A 20451-nucleotide genomic window follows, 5' to 3' on the forward strand; every position below is an offset into this window, starting at 1 on the left:
TATAAGCCTGAGCACCAGAGTCTAGCCTCAATCTACTCTCTAGTTTTGATGTGCTTCTGATGGGGAAGACAGAAATCAAAGTTCTTGTCACTTGCAGTTTGTTTGCTAACAACAGAAGCTGTCTTTTCTAATCTACACAAAAGCAAATATTTTAAAGGCTATGAAATAACTAAGACTATTGGGGGAACATTAAAACTTCGGGAAGGAGCAGAACAAAAAATTAATGATATCTCTGAGACAAAGACAGAAAAGAAGGAGAAAAGAAGGAATAGGAAAAATGACAGATGGAAATTAGGTCAAGTGGGTCACACAATTGGCTAGAGCAAAGTATGGGACTTCAACTATAGTACTAGCACACACCATATCCCAAAACACAGTGGAAAGCATGTAAGCAGAAGATAAATGCTAGGTAAGAAAATATAAATGATTTTTACCATCAGCTTTGCTGAAGTACTTCAGTGGCTACCTGATTGTCACTTGCAGGCATTATTATTATTATTAATTATTATTAATAATGTAGTTTTCTTGGACAATTCTTCATACATTATCTATTTGCATTTGGCACTTTATCTGTCCCCTTCTCTGCTCTGCTCTGTGCTGCAATTCTTCCCATACTTGTGAGAGCTGAATAAAACATTTCTAAAATCTCTGTGACACCAAGATGCAATTGCAGGAGAGAGGTGAAAAGGGAATCAGAGGGGTGATGGTACAGAGTTTATGTATATACTTATTTCCCTTCAGCAGTAATAACACCAGAAACTGGCTAGTACTCGTTTTTCCAGTGGCCAGAATTTACCTGACCTTGAATAGTCACAAACCTCATGTTTAGTGTAATAGGAACCAGCCAGGTTTCCCTGCAGTTCCTTGATCTCTGAACCACAGCCACTGAGGGCAGACCCCAAACTGACAGCAGATCTCAATCTCCAGGCTACAAGCCTTGCAAAGGTGTGTGTGTGTGTGTGTGTGTGTGTGTGTGTGTGTGTGTGTGTGTGTGTGTGTACATGTGTTGCTGTGGATAGAACATAAGGCCTTGCACTTGCTAGGCAAAACAGTCTCCCAGAGCTATATCCTAGTTCTATTCTTTTCTCTTTGATATTTTAAGACAATACCTTACCATGTAGCTGAGGCTTTCTTCAAATATATAATCCTCCTGCCTCAGCCTCCCAAGTGCTCGGATGACAAATGTAAACAGCTACACTGATTCTTGCAGTCATATTTTTTCTTATTTTCCTTGCAATAATTTTCAGAGTTCCTAATTTTCTAAGGTAGGTACCTAAAGTAGTTTCTGCTTCCTGAATTAAACCTTGAATGACACAGGTATCAAAAAACTCTCCTAAACAGGTTTAACATAAAGTTTCTCTGTGTCTTCTTTCAGGATAATGATATTTATTACTAAGATTGTATCTCTTTTCCTTACACAGATGGCAGAAGTTTGTTGAATTGCTGAGACAAGCTTCTTCAGATTTTCCTGATTTGCCTGCAGGTGAGGTCCAGTATTCCTCTTGAAAGACCTTCTATTTCCCAGCAGCTTTCTTTACTTGTCTGCTTAGCATGAGTGGCTTGCTTGTTGAGTTTCCTCTCATTCTTTCCCAAAGTGTAAATGGCTCACCAGTGAAAGAAAATTGGAGTGACCATTGCTTCATGAAGATATTTCTAGGCTAGTTGGATCGTAAAAGGCATAACTTGCCAAGTTTTATTTTATCTTAAGGCATTCCCCAGTGGTAGCCCTTTAAGATAAAGTCAGCATACTTAACTGAATAACTTGGTATTGTCATAATTTCAGTTGCTCTGGTTTTATTTTTGTCTTAGTTTATTCTCCTGATAATCACCAAAAGCATCTGCAACATATGCAAATATGTATATATATGAAATGTATATGTTGAGTGTGTCCTTTATATATCATATATATATATATATATATATTACTTTTAATTTATGTGGACTTGGTGACTACATTACATTGAAAATATTTTACAGTTCTAGATTACAGCTTTATAAAGATAATTCTTAGTATAAGAGTTACTCATATAAGCTCTGCATAATTATACAGATCCATAATTATTAACATTATTATCATAAAATATATCCTGTTATTTTCTATTGGCTTATTTTTATGACCAGATTATCTTTCATGAAACCATTGGCAGGATAATTGTTATAGACCATGTCAATATTACATGGATATTTGCCATATTTTATTTAAGAAAGACAAGTATGTTTCTCTTTTATCCCCTAGTCCTAGATTTGTAGATAGGTACAATAATCTTTTATAAGCAACATCAGTGAAATTAATTTCTTCTTTAATTTTTAATAATCAACTACATCAGAGCAAATCTTCCACTATCCTAACTTTTTGAATCTCACATTTACTATGACTAATGGGTGATCAAGCCCAGATAACAATTGATTAGGCCAACTCTAGTGGATACAGACTGAAATCAATTCCAGAATGTTTATGACTTTTCAAATACTACCTCAATGTAAAGATGCAAAGCATTCTAAATAAAGGGATCCCCACTTATATGTCAGGGTATTTTTTTGTTTGTAAAGGTGGAAACAATTAAAAGACCCTTCAAGAATCATTTAATTAAATCACTATTCAACCAACTTATAAAACAACGCACTTGCAAAATAACATAATTGAGCTGCAACAGGAAATTTTCCAAGACATATTATTAAGTGAAATTATAAAGTAAATTGGGCAAAATATTTAGCAATTAGCAAGTTTTAAATATGACAGGTGAAAAAATATGCATTGATTTTAATCTGCTGCTGCAGTTTTTCTATTTACTACATCCATCAATGACTTTGAATCAAAATACAAGGTACTGAGGGAGTGTGTGTGTGTGTGTGTGTGTGTGTGTGTGTGTGTGTGTGTGTGTGTGTTTTTGGAGAGTAGATACATCCGTCTATATCTGTGTAGAAAAGTAGGGACCTAACTGGGTATTTCAAGTAGTAAATTCACTACAAAGATTACTTATATATGAGTATCATAATGTTGAAAAATTAAGGGAATATTGAATGTGTTCATCTCCTAGGGTGGCTGTAACAAAAACATGATGTTGGTAGCTTAAATGAAAAGTTTCCTCTCTCACAAAGAAGGTAGTTCTCACTTGAAATCAAAGTGTCATTATTGTTGCCCCATGGAATACTCTTCTTCCCTCTTCTATATTTTAGTAGCCCCAGTTCTCTCTTGGCTCGTCACTGTATAAATCCAGTGTTTGCCTTGCCATCTCGTGGCCTTCTTTTGTGTTTCCTCTGTCTATTGTACCTCAATCTATTCTAGCTCTTCTTTTTCTCTTATAAAAATATCAGTCATTGGATTTAAAGTCCACACTAATATAGAATGACTTCATCTTAACTTGATTACATCTGTACATACTATTTCCAAATAAGGGCCAGTTCACAGGTACCAGTAATTGGGTCTTGAATACAACTTGGGAAAGGGCACACAATTCAATACATCACTATTGGAAATATCCAGACTTTAGTAAATATGTTGGATGCAGTACATCTTTAAGGTTGAGGATATCACACTACACAGAGGCATGCTGGGTGCTAGTGCCACTATACAGGTAGTCTAAGATCTCTAAGAAACTGCCAAGTAAATGAAGAAATTACTTTAGAAAGGCACCACACAGCTGAGTTTGCAAGGTGTATCATACAGATCTCCATTGGTCAATGCTGTGACCAATGAGGGTGTCTGTTATCCTCTGATGATTCATACATGGCTCTTGTTGAGAATGCAGAAACAATTGTAACAGCAATCCTTCCCCAGTGCTGGACAGATATTTTCTGTCTTTACATCACTTTTCCTCTGTGTGTGTGTGTGCTCATACAACACACACACACACACACACACACACACACATCTATTCTCTGTTTTCAGATTTCTCATTCTCAACAAAGGTATCAGTCAGAATGGATTTAAAAAAAAAACTATCCTGGCAGCCTATTTTAGCCATCATTGCTTTAAAGGCTCTATGTCTGAGCCACAATCCAAAGTACTGAACATTAGAACTTCAACATATAAATGTTAAAGAAACATGATTTAGCATACAGGATATGATAGGGCATAAAAAGAATCTGTAAAATGTAAGTGTCACTTTTGTAGCTAAATAACCATTTTATCCTAGATCATTTATTTTATTTTAATTTGATTTATTTTTTCAATTTTAAAATGGAGGAAAAGCAAAGTGAATGAAGGAGGGAGGGAGGGAGAGAAAAAGGAAGGAAGGAAGGAAGGAAGGAAGGAAGGAAGAAAGGAAGCAAGCAAGCAAGCAAGCAAGCAAGCAAGGAAGCAAGGAAGGAAGGCAGGAAGAGAAACAAGTCTTATTGATCTTATGGGATGACAAGTCTGACAAGGAAAACAAGCAATGTATTGTTAAGTTTTAGCCAGTGTATCACTGTCCAGGGTAACAAGCTGGAGTGGTGGTGTTGTTGTATGATAATCTACTATTCATTGAGGAAGTTAATGTTTTGATCTCTTCCTGTTTCTGTATCACTGCTTACATGATCTTAAACACTGAGTGACATATTTAATTTGTATATTCTTTATCCCCACCCAAACATGGGTGTGTAGAATTTTGAGTTTTTCATTCCTATGGTCTCTTTTGTTTAAAATATGCTATGATCATTTGATTAAAGTCACTCAGTTTATATGTACTTCTTTTGTTTGAAACTTTATCTTATTTGCAATCATAAAAATCCTGCAGACATCTGGGCGCCGGTGGCTCACGCCTGTAATCCTAGCTACTCAGGAGGCTGAGATCTGAGGATCACGGTTCAAAGCCAGCCCAGGCAGGAAAGTCTGCGAGACTCTTATCTCCAATAAAAACCACTAGAAAACCGGAAGTGGCACTGTAGCTCAAGTGGTAGACCATTCGCCTTGAGCTGAAGAGCGCAGGGACAGTGCTCAGGCCCAGAGTTCAAGCCCCATGATGGACCAAAAAAAAATCCTGTAGACTTGTTCTTTAATGACTATATATTGTTTTCACATAAATACTTTATATCTGTGATTGGCACTAATGATAAGAGTAGATTCATTTGGGTCTGATCAAATCTCCTGGAAGACCAAAACTAGAACATCAGATAAAATTCAAGAGTATCTTTTGAAGGTCCTTATTTAAAATTCAACTTAAATTATTAAGCAGTAGGGGGGGATAAAGCTCTCTGTATGTGACAACATCATATGAAATTTCTACAGGATGTATGAAAAGTCTAGCTTTACTAAAAAATTACCAGAATTGATGTAAACAGTGCCATGATTTTGAAACAAATTAATAATAAAAGTAATATTAATAAGTTTGAGAAATAAATTATGAACTGAAGAATTTTCAACAAAAGGTATAAATTTATAAAAGATATCAACTGGAACATACAAACTAGAAAATACAAAAGCTAAATTTAAAAAGCCCAAAATATGGGTTTAACAGAGGATTGGAATAACTGATAAGAGGTTTAGTGGACTGGAATATAGTTCGGTGTGAAATACTTATGTTAATACATAGATGAGAAATAAGGATACATTACCTCCAAAAATGTACACACGAGACATATAGGAAATGGTAACAACATCAACATACATGCTATTGCCAGAAGGCAAGGGGAAGTAAATAGAACTGAAACAATTTGAAGCAATTAAGAGGAATGCCCCAAAATGTTGAAACACTTCAAGTCACAGATCCAAAAAGTGCTATGAAATCCCATGAAGGCCAAATCAAAAGTAGGCCCTCCAAACATGATATTAGTCTAGCATCTAAACTAATATGGCTACTGATTTCATTCTTCTCAATCTGAAGAATATAAGTGAGGGAGAGGAAGAGGAGGAGCAAAGGGCTGAGCTGCACAGTATGGCTACTGATGCTTGGAAATTTGGAAGTGAAGGAAGAGTGGTCTCAAACATTTCTTGAAGAAATATCATTATAGAAAACAAAGGTAAATGGGAAATGGTTGGCTTCCATTTAATTTTTAAAAATTCAGTCTAATTACCATACAGCTACTTACAGTGAAGGGATAGAAAAGCCATCTCAGTTGGCTTTAGACAATAGAGAAATTTTTGGATCATTTAGATGAAAAGTCTGACACAACAAATACCACCAGCCTGGCTTGATCTGGCCATCCAAATGTCATCATCAAGGGTGTGCTTTCTTTCTGGCTCTCTGTTCTGCTTTACCAAGTTTTGGCATCAACTATAGGCTTTCCATAGCACAAACCTGGTAGCTGCAGGAACTCCTTCTTCAACATCCAAACAGATAGGTTAGTTTTGGTTGTCACAGCCCCACAACATTCTTGATATGTCCTGCCAAGGAAGGAACTTCACTGGATAAGTAGCAAGTCACTCCTCTCTAACTAGGAGGCTCAACTTGAGTTTGACATGAGGATTGGGATTGAATAGAAGGCTAAAATAATCAGACCCAGCATGGAGCTGAACTTAGAAATCAAACCCTATCAAACCATAGGGCACTGGGATAGGGAAGGTGTGGTCCTCACAGAGGAAAACATTCTATCACCAGAGAGGACAGCAATAAGGGAAATTACCGAAGAGGGAATGCTCACGGGGGAAATCAAACAAGGAACTTTGTCTTCAGTCCATGGTATTTCCTTTCACTTCAGCTACCCTCTCCTCTCGAGTATACTAAACACTACTCCCTGCACTAAGGCCTTGGTCTTAGCTGTAACTTTTTTTTTCTTAAGTGCTCTGTTCCCAAGTATTTTCACGGCTCTCTTGTTCCTCTGATGCTGCTCAACATTCTTCTAACCATCACTGCTGTGGAGGTCTTGAGTGCATTTCTGTCAGCAGCTGGACTCATTCCCACCTCCACAATTGGCTCTAGCTGGGTCTATAATACTTAATGATATGAATTTCTTTGTTGGCTCTTGCCACTAGAATGCCCAGTCCACAAGAAAACTCTGATTTATTGACGGTTGTGGCACAGCCTAACATCTAATAAGCAATTAAGAAATGTGTCCTGGGCTGGGTACTGGTGGCTCATACCTATCATCCTAGCTACTTAGGATATTGAGATCTGAGGATCACAGTTCAAAGCCAGCCCAACAGGAAAAGTCCATAAGACTCATCTCCAATTAAGCTCCAGAAAACCAAAAGTGTCACCATGCATCTAAGTAGTAGAGCATTAGTCTTGAGCGAAAAAGCTCAGGGACAGTGCCTAGGTCCTGAGTTCAAGTCCCATGACTGACCAAAAAAAAAGAAAAGAAAAGTTTGCTCTGAAATATAAACCTAAACTTACTCCTGTTGTCTCAAGACAACTGATAACTGAAAGTTTCACTGCTTGAACTTCTTCATCTGTCAAATGGGCATAAATTTTACATCACAGGGTCAGTTTTTCTTTAGAATATATAGAAAATGTCTGCTGTTTTTATTTAATCTAATTTAATCTAATTTTCCTCCCACAAAAGCTCCATTGAGAGGAGCTGAAGTGCCAGAAAACCTTTATTTCAGGCAATGGTCCTCTACTCTGGCTGCACTTTAAAATCACTGAGGGATTTCCTTGAAAAGTACTGAGCTGAGTTCTCCTCGCCTGAGATTTTCTTTTTCCTTAATTGGAATGGTATGAAGCTGAGCACTGGTCATTTTTAAAGCTCCCTGAGTGGCTCTCAAATGAAGCCACCTCCAGAGACCACTGATTTCAGGTCATTAGTAGGAGCAGACAGGAGGGCTGGCTATGTAACTATCAGAGTCCACTGGAAGCCCTGTAAAACCTGGCCCTTTCCACACCTGGAAACCTCTAGAAACACACTTGGCTTATTTCCTCCTATACATGTCTTCAACTGGCAGACTAGACAGATGGTTATTATTTATGCTTCCTGCTGTGTTCAAAAAAACAAACAATAAAAAAGAAGCTCTGCCTCAAGTCTCCCAAACAGTGTTTACACATGCAAACCGTTACCTTTTTATATGCTATTAACTATTAGGAAGAACAAGAAGCTTAAAAGAAATGAAAGTAGACTAGTATGTATTTTCTTCTAATGGAACTTTGAAAATGATCGATAGTAGAAAGGAACTTGGGATAGGGACAAAGTCTGGGTTCTAGAACCTGTTCTTAAAAGGGTAGTGCTTTGAAAATAAAAAGTTTAAAAGGATAGTGTCGAGAAAAAGATAGTTTGGCATCTGGTAATATTAGTTCTTCTTTGGGTTAACTAGATTTGCTTATGGTCATATAACACCACCACAGATGTGTTTGTATCTCTTCCCTAGAGTAAATAGTTCATATAATACTTATGCAGGTGTAATTTCACTGATGGAAAGAAATGATCTGAAGTTTTATAGCTGGTAAAATGAAAACTCATGGTTTAACGTTCTGATTGGTCTGACATCACAGTTCAGTATTCCTGCCCCTATTTCACATACAACGCGTAGATTCATTCTAAGTGCCCACCCCTACCATTGGAAATCTTTTCCCCCTACAATAAATAGAAAAGCTATTTCTACGTATCTTGGGTGAAATAATGAGCAGAGGCCAGGGCTACTAGGTAATGATGGGGTTATTTTGACAAATTTTCAACCTGCCAAGTCAGATCTGCCTGGGAGGTACTTACTGCCCTAACTGGTTGTTATCATGACCCTCATTAAACATCTAATTAGGGTTACCCTGGATGGCACCTGAGTCAGATAGGGGAGGGCACACGACCATTCATTTATTTCACAAGTATGCCCTCCATACACACTCTAATGCTGGATGGTGGAGAACACTATAGCAGTACATAATGACTCATAATTACAATGCTAAAAGCCTGTCTTAAGAAAAAAAAAAGGTTTTATGTCTGAGATGGGAATTTATTGATGAAAATACCCTTAACCAGATAACAGTATTATTGCATATTCATTAAACCATACCCCAGGCTCTTGCTTTAGACTTTCTAGTCCATTTAATCCTGAGAAGAACCTGTAGGTATCATTAACCCCACTTCACAGAAGACACTGAGGCACAAATCGGTTGAGTAATGTACCTAGTGCCATGCCTCTAATAAAGGAAGTAGCTAACATGCAAACCCAACTGTTCAAAGACTGCAGTAGGTTTTTGTGGGGTTGTATGCCTGAATTCAAGGAAATCTGTTTTATTCCTGAAGACAACAGGCTACAGCTAGTAGCATCTGGACAGAACACTAGTGGGGAGTGGGAGATACTGGTTGCACCTCTGTCATACAGCACCTCTTCAACAGAAAGTAGCAGAGGGGGAATGCACAGGCACCATCACCTTGGCCTCTGGCCCGATGATTGCTATCTTCTATATACATGTGTTAAACAAAGAGACTGAACTAAACCCTTCCATGTCTTTTTTTTTCTTGTTTAGGGAAGATTGCAAAGGATTCCCCTACCACTCCAGGGAAGCCTTGGGTCCACAAGATAGATGAATGCAAAACTGAACATGTGGTAGGTACCTGGGTATAAAGAGTTAGAGGAAGGTCCCACGGGTCCTTGACCTGATCTCCTCTGTTTTTTGGTGGGGCTCTCCCCTGGGAGCTTTTTCTTTCTAAGTCCTTGATGTCATACTCTCTTTAAGACTCCCCCTCTCTTTAAGACTCCCCCTAGACAGAGAAGAATTCCTAGAAGTGTGGATTAACTGTTATGCTAGATGGCATGCAGAACCCTCTTGCTATCACATGGTGTTGGGATGGCCACATGCCATAAGAAATTGCCCTTGTAGGATGTGTGCACGTGTCCTTCCCAAGCTGGTGACAGATCCATCATCTGACCTTAAAATAAAGAGAGGCTATGAGACCTATTTAACATCTTAACTCTGACTTCCAGAAAACGGGGTGACTTTTCCCCAGACAACACATTTTAAAATGTAACAGTCTCTCTAATTTGAAAGAAGAAGAAGAAGGAGAAGGAGAAGGAGAAGAAGAAGGAAGAGGAAAAAGGAAGAAGATGAGGAGGAAGAGGAGGAGGAGGAAGAGGAGGAGGAGGAGGAGGAGAAGGAAGAGGAGGAGGAGGAGGAGGAAATATTTGGCAAGCAGTTTTCAAATCCATTTTAATATTCTCAACACTGAGCCAGGAAACATTGTAGAATTGAAAAACAGCCCCAGTTTTTCTATTGTTGTTGTGTTTTTAAATGCCCAGATTAGAACATAATTCATCTTAAAATGACAGGAGGCCTCTCAAGCACTTCACACATTGAAATATTTTAGAAAACAGTATCCATTTTGGCAAGCCTCTTGTTATGCAAGAAACAACAGCACATGCTTTTCTCTTTGCATGCTAAGCCTGTTGTGAATAAGATTATCAAAAAAAATTTTTTTGCTCTTTTATTTTGCCTCTTCTTTGAGGATTTTATTGCATCTCAGCAATAACTAATTCTCCTCACATTCTTGTATAGGGAACATTCATTGACCCACTTTTTAAAAGGGAAGACTAAAGCAGAGGATTGAGAAAAGCAATGTTCCTATTGTTCCAGAGAAAACCATTCATTCCTTCATTCATTGAAAGCCTACTGTGTGCAAGCCACTGCTACACCTTGAGAGTAGATTCATCAGTAGCACTCACATGCCTACAGTCTCCAAATATCTATTGGAAGAAGACCCCAACAAATGCAGTGATGAGGACCCTAATGGGCAAAGACACTGCAATGTAATTGCCTCTCTCCTAGCTGAGGTGTTCAGGGAAGACTTTATAGAAATGTGAGATACTTCTTGGATAATGGCTAGATGACAAGAAATGCTTTTATAACAGATGGAACAGCATTATAAGAAGATAAAGCCATTTAAAAATCAGGGTTTTTTCTTTATCTGGTCGTTTATGGCTAAAGGAAAAGGTGTATACGTAGGACTCAAAGAAGTTAAGATAGAGAAATAAGCAAGAAGAACATAAATGTTCATTTGCGCCAAACAAGAGATTCTCACAGCTCCTGATAGGGTAAGAATAAGATACATGGAGCCATGTTCATTACTTAAGTACTTGCTTGAGCCTTAGTCACATCCTTACAAATCTCAGGCAGCATTGGACTATCTGAAGAAAATAACATGGCTTAGAATCAGCTTCTGAGACTCACAGTCATCTTGGATCTCACTAAAAGTCATCTTTCAAAATGTTCACATATGTGTGTTCATCTGGGAAGCTTTTCTGAAGTTCTCATCGGATTTTTACAGTGACCCAAATCTCCAGAAATGCATAAGATCAATACTCTTCTAAATGAAAACTTTTTTGCTTTTCCTTCAACTGCTGTATTCATGTTTGTGACCCAACTCAGAACTTTGGCTTCTTGTGGTAATTCTTCTTTCTCCTCTTTTTCTTCCTCCTCTTCCTCCTCCTTCTCCACTTCCTCCTCTTTTTTTCCTCTTTTTTCTCTCTCTGTCTTTGATGGTACAGGCATTATACACATTAAGAAAGTCAATCCTCCAACAATAATTGCTGTAGTTATTTTTTCCAATGGGACCCTGCATCTTTGCTCAGGCCAGCCTCAGACTGTGATCCTCCAACCTGCACCTCCTACCTATGCTTCCTAAATAGCTGGGACCACAGAAGTGTACCACCACTGCCTAGTTAAGATCAGAGTCTTACTAATGTTTTGCCATGGCTGCTCTTGAATGGCAAACCTCCTAATGAGCCACTGTGCCCCAGCACCCCAATTTCCATCAGAATATAGCATCTTTTTATAGGTGAGAAATTTGAGACCATTGTACAGAATTGCAAAGACTGAAACATTTCCAAGCATCAGGGAGTGCAGGTGAGGAATCGTTTTCTAAGGGACATTTAGATTGCAATGCGCAAGCCTAGCAGCCTAATTTACTCCAAGGATCAAGAAGCATATTACATTAAATACAGACAGCCATCAGCAATGCACTAACACCAGGACCTTGTGCACTGTCAGGACATTCCATTCCAGCTTCTCTTTTCCTGCTGTTGACTCTCAGTCTTCACTTCTCATTTCTAGTATTCAGGTAGACAACCCCTCAGAGTTTCAGCATCTCACAAAGAATGATCTCTATTGGTCTCCCTTTCTGTCTTTCTCTTTCATAAAAATAACTGAAATTCTTGGACGGTATATTTATTTGCTCATGTTGCAATAAATGCCCAGTTTTGAACTATGCAAGTAGAACGTGGCCGTTCTGCTGTCAGGTAGACAGAGTGGAGGAACAATGAATGATGTTCTTGGGGTGAAAACAAACAGACAAAGGCAGAGCAGAGAATAGACCCCCACTCTCTCTACATGGTACTCCTGGGATAACTTCTCTATTTCATTTTCATTTTGCACTAGGCATGGATTAGGATACCTATGTAAAGTAGCCATCATCTCTATGCCCTGCATGTAGTCTTGAATCTGCCCTTATATCTGTGCAATCTTAGTACATCAAGTAACTTTTTGGGTCTCTGTACGTCCTTTGTTAAATGACTATTTCAGCACACTATCCATCCTTTAACATAGGCCCACAAGCCTAAGAGGGTATCAGTATTGTTTCCAACCCTAGTTCTGATCTTACAGAAGTTACCCCCCTGAGAGGGTGTGCAAAGGTTGCAGGAAAGCCTACTCCCTGTAGTTCTCACTATTATCCTTCGAAGAAAACATCAGGAAAAGCCTTAGCCACTTTCAGTTCCTTTGCTTGTGGCGAGTCAGAAATGAAAAACTGAAGCAAAGTAATGATGTCACCTTTCTCTTAAAAATAAAATCTTAACCAAGTCTGCATCCAGAAAAACTTGGCAGATATGGTCCCATGGTACTGAGCATTTAAAATACATCTTTACTCTCCAAAGCCAGACCTTACAATAAATCTTCCTAGTTGTGTGGCCTCATCTTTGGCCAAGAGTCTGGAGAAACTCTAGATGGTGAATTGTTGCCAGTGAAATACTTGTGCTATTTTGGTAGAAAATTCCAGAAGAGAAAGAGCAGCCAGAAAGCCCTCTTGCGGAGACTTCAGCCCCACAAGATCCTCTGAGCTCTTTGAAGATCAGGCCGGCCTCCCAGCCTCCCATGAACCCAACCACGAAGAACAAGCCTGAAGAATGTGAGATGTGGATAGACAGGTTCAGAAAGCTGGAAAACGCCCTCTACCTGTGTGATCCCAGAAACACAGGTGACGTATACATTTCAAAAGCTGCCATGCCTATCTATTTGTGTTTCAGTCAAAATGGGGACACCACACTTTTATTCCTTTCCTACAGGTAATATGATTTATATATAAACCATATGCTTGGCACTGTGCTTAGCACCATCAAGAAATACAGAGATGAATCAGACAAGCATCCCCCACTGATAGTCACTTCCTGTCTCTGACCCTTCCTTCATTCTACTTACTACCCAAATCGAATCCAGAATCCAATCTTATAATTGTCCAAATTAAAATATCTCCTGGCCCCCTATTTGTCCTAGAATGACCGTAAGGTCCTTAGCCAGGCAAAATTCTGCCCACCTGATGCATTTCTCCTCATACTGTTGTTGTTCTCTGAATGGCTCCACCACGTCAGAATGAGTCACTTCCCATTCCTCACACACACTTTGCTTTGCCTTATGTCTGCGCCTTTCCTAAACCTAACCCTTCCATCTGAGCTTCCTACCCCACCCCCAACTTGTCTACCTGTTAATTAATACCTAAATATCTTTTGTGTTAGAACAAAGCACTTCTCTGGGAGTTATCAGACAGCCTTCACCTGGCCCCTCAGGATTCTTGAACATCCACTAACATATTTGATACATTGCATTTTAAAATCAGAAGTCTTACTACCATTTCACCAGCAGACTATATCACTTTTTATGCCCAGTACCTACTGTTCAACAAATATTTGGAGCTGGGTAAGGAACAGGCAAATGAATGGTCATGTTTAAACAAATCCAAGAGTAGAAGATGGTAAGTGCCAATAGAATATGCTTTGTGGAGATTTCAAGGAAGGAGAATCCTTTCTTGGGGTCAAAGAAGGTTCTGTAAATGCTAACTTGAGTATTAAACAGTAAGTGCAGTTAGGCACAAAGGAGTGATATAGAGAAACTTTTTTGGCAAAGGTGCAAGACTGGCCAAGCAAAATGCTATGCAGGAAGCCCCTTTAGGGAGCTCAACTCTGGCAGAATAGGAACCATTCAAAGAATACTAAATGATCAGGACAGTAATATAAAAGGGGCCACAGAGTGAAATGATTCGATGCCAGAGCAGAAAATTGCAAACATGACTTAATTCAGAGTTTCTAAACCCAGGCATGGTTTGATGAAGTTGTCATTCAGAAAGAAACATAGGATGAAAAAGAAAATAAGAGAGGAGAGGGAAAAGGAGGCTGTTGCAGTACTCATGAGAAAGAAAGTGTCTAGAACTAGTTCAAAATCTAGGAGTAAGGAAGAGGGAACAAATGTAAAAGTATATAGATGGGGACTGGGAAGGTGGCTCAGTGGTAGAGAGCTTGCCTTGCATGTATGAGGCCCTGGGTTCGATTCCTCAGCACCACATACGCAGAAAAAGCTGGAAGGGGTGCTGTGGCTTAAGTGGTAGAGCGCTAGCCTTGAACTGAAGAGCTGAGAGACAGCACCCAGGCCCAGAGTTCAGGCCCCACAACTGACAAAAAAAAAAAAAAAGTACATGGATGGAAACTGTTGAGCTGGTTTGCAGTGTGCCGCAGGAGGGGGTGAGGTAAACCTTAGTACTCTCTAAAAGTAACCTTACGACAATAGCAATGCCTCCGCTTACTTTGTATGTGTTTATTTTTTAATCTTAATTTGCCTTTTCTTTTGGTTTGATCTTTTCGTTACATTATTTCCAAAGCAATTTAATACTAGGACCACCCAAAATATAACTACCATATTATATGCAGGATTTTTAATAATTTTTCTGAAGAAAGAGAAAATAGCCCCCAAACTGAATGTAAAAGATTCATTTTCATAATCCCATCACTATATTAGAGGACAGACCAAGAGAAAGGATATGACATGGTCTCCAATTGAAACTTCTTATCATATGCAAGCTACAGAGATTGAAAGAACAGTTAAAAATGGAAAGAAAATAATGGCAGAGAATAAATTATTATAGATGAACACAAGTGAGTGTCTCTAAAAGAAAGACAACAGACAGATAGACATGGCAGAAAAGTTTGTGTGTAGTTACCCAATGGGGTGACTATATATAATGATATGTATTTCAAGAAAGCAAGAAGAAAGGATTTTGTTTCCCTATAAAGAAAAGATAAATATTCGAGGAGAAAAATATGTCTCTGCTAATTATATTGGTATCTATCAAGTATACATATCAAGGGTATGCCTTGTAAATATGTATAATTTTATATCAATTGAAAATTTTTAAGAAGAAATGAAATAAGAGGAAGCTCTCCATTAAGCAGGGGTACTGGAGAGGGCTCTGGGGAAGATGGAGACTGGTACTTAAAGATGAAGTGTGGAAGACTTTGGAGTTGGATAGGACATCTGAGACAATGTTCTGCAAAGGTTAGAGGTTGAGCAGAAGCATAATGGGGTACAGGGTGAATCTGACAGTCTTCGAAGTGTACATTAGATCATGATTCATAGGAGGGTAAAATTTACCCTACTTACGAATCATCAGAGCTTAGATGGAGGGTTCTCCTCTACCTAGAATCCACCAAAAGATGTTCCAGCTGAGCTAGAATATCTAGAGAAGATTCTGAAAGAAAGAAGATGTAAAAGGTATGAACAGCTGAGTTTACGTGTGCATATCAGCGTTAGGAGTGGAGTGGTGAAGTTACAAGTAATACACAATCAAATAAAAACCAGTCTCCATAGACAGAAAAATTGTTGCCTAAGGAAAAAGATGTCAAGTGGGATTGATAGATGATGGATCATAAAATCAGAAACTCAGTTGCTAAGAGACTCCCCAAAGAGTGGGACCTTTCTCATAGGAACAGAATAGTTCTGAGGGAAAATGAAGTTCTGTTGACTTTGGAGACAGATTCCGGCAGATTTGAAATGCCTTTCTCATGGCCTCTTCACTGTTTATGCCTATTTTTTCTCTGTTTCTATGAAATCCATTAGCTCCTCAACAGCCAAGGAATGTGTCAGCCAGATTTGGGAACGTCGACAACTGTCTTTAATGAGGAAAGAGGATTAACTGAGGTCATTTGGTTGGTTTATTAGCCACAGCATTTCACAGACCATGAAGGCCTCCTTCTAGACGCGGAGCAGATGACACTTCCTTTACTCACAGATGAATCACTGTGCTTTATTATGTGCAAGAAAATATGTAGGCCAGGGTGTTCTTCATCCAAAAAGATGAAGGCAGACTATCCATCATCAAATCACTGTTTCTGGGAACCTACCGCGCTTACCCTCTAATGGGTTTGTCAAGAAAATAGCCTTGAGGAGAAGAAATAAAGAATGACTATGAATAACTGGTCATGTTTGCTAAAGAAAGAAGTATGGTTGGGATAAATGTCTGAGCAAATAGTGCACTTGGAAGTGGCCCAATGAACCAAAGGCTAGATACAAAGTATTTTCAAGTTCAAGGTGGCAGGAGGCCTGGAAGGATATTCTCTGCAGGGTCCTGGACTTTCCATGCACTTCGTCACCAAGTTCTCACATCAACACTTGATGAAGGTATTAGGACCCTTGTTTACAGAGGATAGCAAGTAGGAAGTGTGGCCATAATTCAATCCTTGCTGTATTTGATGACTCACTAGAGCCAGTTCTAGAGACATACAAGAACATGCGGTTTTGTTTTTTTGTTTTTTTTAATAGAAGATTTGGGGACAAGTCCCAGACTCCACTAGTTGTTGAGTCCTGAAAGCTAGTCATGTAAATTCTCGGAGTTTCATCTATAAATTAGGACTGGGATTAATAAAACATGCCTCCTGGAGTTGAGAAAGGATCAGATGAGATAAAATATTTGGCAGCTCTCTATAAACTGTAACCATGAAGTGGATGTTAAAGTGGTTCTTATTAACTCCTGTGTTTTGGTTCTGGCTGCAAAAGGACAGACTTTTTAACACTAAGACAGATTGTTAGGGATATTTTAGGTTTCCACTTTGGACCATCCCCCATTGGCAGAGTAATTCGGACAGATCTAAATTTCACTGAACGTTTCACACTAAGAACCTCTACCAATGGCAAAGATGACAGGAAAAAGTAATGATACCACTGGAATTTCTAGATGAAAATTTTGACATTACTTTGTATTTCTAATTAGAATATGAACTAAATGTCATGTAGCATAATAATTATTTCATTTCAATGTATACATATATACTTAAAAAGTATTCTTAATTTAATTATTATAATTGTCTTCTTGTGATTCTTGGCATTAATGAGTACTTACAAGTACTGGCCACTGTACTAAGAGCTAATTATTTTACTGATTTTTCACAAAATTTAATTCTTTCTTTATAACATTTAAAGTGAGGTTCAAAAGAAACTTTTTTAAAAAATCCCAAAACTTGGGGCTGGGAAGGTGGCTCAGTGGTAGAGCGTTTCCTTGCATGCATGAGGTCCTGGGTTCGATTCCTCAGCACCACATAAGCAAAAAGAAAAAAGCCAGAAGTAGTGCTGTGGCTCAAGTGGTAGAGTGCTAGCCTTGAGCTGAAGAGCTGAGGGACAGTGCCCAGTCCCAGAGTTCAGGCACCATGACTGGACCCACACACACACACAAAAAAAAAAATCCCAAAACTTGTAGCCAGAAACTTACATCATTGCCATTGACTTACAATTCCAGAAGAAGGATCTAGGGAAATGTTTAAAGGGAGAAAAACCTAAGAGCAAACACTCAATGCAGAGACTTTCTAAGCTGTGTATAGTCTAAGGTAAAGAATGAAGTTGATTCAGGGAAAATGGACAAGTCAACCAATAAATAAATGGGAACAGAATAAAACAGAAGTTCACCTGAACATATAGCTTACTGTTAAGTCTAGAAGAACTCCCAGAGGAGAACAGGTGCTAGAAGAGAATCGGCCTCACGCTCTCTTCACAGGAAAGCACACCTCTCCATGGTATGTCAAGCCAGAATGACAAGTTATCTACCACTGCCCAGCTCTGGAGGACTAATAAAGGTCTTCTCTAAAATGAAGCATTGCCTCTAGGCTTTTGGAGAAATAACTTTAAAATCGCATTCTGTATAGGTAATGGAGAGTAAAAAGAGCACAGGGGATTATCTTTCATTTCCAGAAAGGATATTTGAAAGCTCTTTATTGACAATTGTAACAGATGTCTTCACAATTCAAGAAACATATGAGGAAACAATATGAAGCATATTTGAATCCCTGTCTTTCCCCCTCGTTCCTAAGGCAACGCTGTATGAGGAAACTCGATCAAATCATGTGGAGATGCTAGATCTCAGTTCCTTCCTTTGTGAAATGGATTGTTGGGAGGATTAAATGAGTTAATACTGCCAAAATGCTTGGTAAAGTATAGTAAATCTTATCCAATAATGTGTTGTCATTATTATTATTTTGTAGTTGTCTTCTAATTGATATTAGGCATAACTCAGTTTCCCAATGGGTCAGCAAGTTCCAGAAATAGCAGATCAGTTCTATAATTTTTTTTTTTGGTCAGTCATGAGGCTTAAACTCTGGGTCTGGGTGCTGTCCCTTAGCTCTTCAGCTCAAGGCTAGCGCTCTACCACTTGAACCACAGCGCCACTTCCAGTTTTCTGAGTGGTTTATTGGAGATAAGAGTCTCATCCTGCCCAGGCTGGCTTTGAACTGCAATCCTCAGATCTCAGCCTCCTGAGTAGCTAGGATTACAGGCATGAGCCACCAGCGCCCAGCTTTATAAATTCCTTATACTCTCCAAGTCATGTATCTAAGCTCATGATTCAGGCATATGAATGAGTTGGTGATCTTTGATGATACTTAGATGTACATTTAAAACTTCTCTCAACAACTGCCATGCCTCCCTAACCTTCCAGCATTGGCTGGCATTGCCCTGTGTAGTGTGTGGGTATCAGACTGTATCCTGAGCTGGTATGTAGCCCTAGCTCTATGTCACAGGTTCAAACTTTGATCCTTGAGAAGCAAAGCAATTTTCCTAGGAGCTCCCAGCTAGAAAACAGCACAGGGAATGCCTGTCCGGAAATGCACTTCAAAGGCATTGTTTCAACCCTGCATGTGTAGGAACATGTTTGTATACTTTGATAAGATTTTTTTAAAAAAACAAAAAAAGGGGAAAAAACTTTTTTTACTACGCACCCCAAAACTTTCAAGACTTGGCTTTAAAAGTTGTGTGGCTCATATGGAGTTGTATGCAAGTGTAGACAAGCCTATTAACTAAATTCCGGTTTATGCAGGGGAAAATTCAAAGGGTGTAACCCCTTAGAAAAACGAATTCACAGTCCAACAAAATGAATACCCAGGAAGCTGGTACTTGAGAATGGGGGGAAAGGGAATGAAAAGGAAGGGATTAGACAAATGAGAGGAAGTGGGGAAGAATGTAGTCATCATGTTCAATGCATGTCCTATGAGACTAAGAAAATTGAAGGGAGGGGAGATTGGAAAAGATGATGGAGAATGATTGAAGGGGTGATATTGATCAAGATGCATTGTTGAGTAGTCACCACTTTGTACAACTACTAAAAATGAGAGTCTTTAAGGAGTAGTGTGGTTATAAGGCCAAACTTAAATTGCTTTAGAACTTATCTGTGATGGTTATTAGACTTCATCTCCTGTCCCTCCCCAAGTCACACAGAAATTCCTTCCAAAATCTCAGTCGCACATCTGGGACTCTAAATACTTTGGAAGGTGGCATTTGATTTTTAAGATGCTTAAAGTTTCAAAGCTTAATACCTAGTGTCCACCTCAAAGTCACTTGAGCTCATATTTTTTATTCTCCCCTTTCTCTTTAACAAACCCGCCACCCATCCAATCTACTCACAGGGCTTCTGGAGAAGGAACGAGCCAGACGCCTAATTCATAACTACAATGTCATTTACAACCTGTCCCTCAGCCCTTGGAAAATCAACCAGGCTTTGCAGAAATTTCGCAAAGGGGAAGATTTGGTGTTGGAGCCAGCTCTGCGGTACTTGAAGGAGCTGTAATGCCAGGCCATGCTGTGAGGGCACACATCACTCTCAACTCACTTTGAACCCGGATGTGTTTAAACCAGCCTGAATGTAGTGGCCCCGGCATTATCAGAGCTGAGATCCATGAGACTGAGATCCATGGCCTTGGTTGCTGACTATGATGTTTGCCCAACAGCAATTCAGAATGACCAGAAGAGATACCACTTTTCTTTGTTAATATTATACGGACTCACTTACTTTGCTTTTCTATGATAATAAAGCATATTATTAACATGGTATGTTTGATATTTTTCAACACTGCTGATTAAATAATGATGGTGTTTGCAAGCCCCACTTCTAGGTATTAACATCATTCTCTGTCTCTGTCTCTCTGTCTCTGTCTCCCCTTCTTTTTCCCTCTCTCTTTGATAAGTAGCATTTTGCATTTTCCCTATGGCTGTGTCAGTGTGAGCTTCTACTAGAGGCTGAGTAGTAAAGCCATGTGTCTGTTTATCTTGAGACACCTTCTCCAGTAGAACCTTCTGGGTATGTTTCTGTGTG

General features: G+C 39.0%; 1 protein-coding gene across 1 annotated transcript in view; it reads left to right on the top strand.

Moving 5' to 3' along the window:
- The window catches only part of LOC105989984 (chromosome unknown open reading frame, human C1orf87), a 68627-nt gene extending 48701 nt beyond the window's left edge, over nt 1–19926 (top strand). Inside the window, exons 8-11 of the mRNA XM_013022269.1 lie at nt 1422–1483; nt 9315–9394; nt 12825–13032; nt 19766–19926. Of these exons, the coding sequence (XP_012877723.1) occupies nt 1422–1483; nt 9315–9394; nt 12825–13032; nt 19766–19926 (511 nt within the window). The remainder of the gene's footprint in view (nt 1–1421; nt 1484–9314; nt 9395–12824; nt 13033–19765) is intronic.
- Nucleotides 19927–20451: the final 525 nt, after the last annotated feature.

This window comes from Dipodomys ordii, unplaced genomic scaffold, assembly GCF_000151885.1.
Source record: "Dipodomys ordii isolate 6190 unplaced genomic scaffold, Dord_2.0 Scaffold61, whole genome shotgun sequence".
In the NCBI taxonomy this organism is placed as follows: domain Eukaryota; kingdom Metazoa; phylum Chordata; class Mammalia; order Rodentia; family Heteromyidae; genus Dipodomys; species Dipodomys ordii.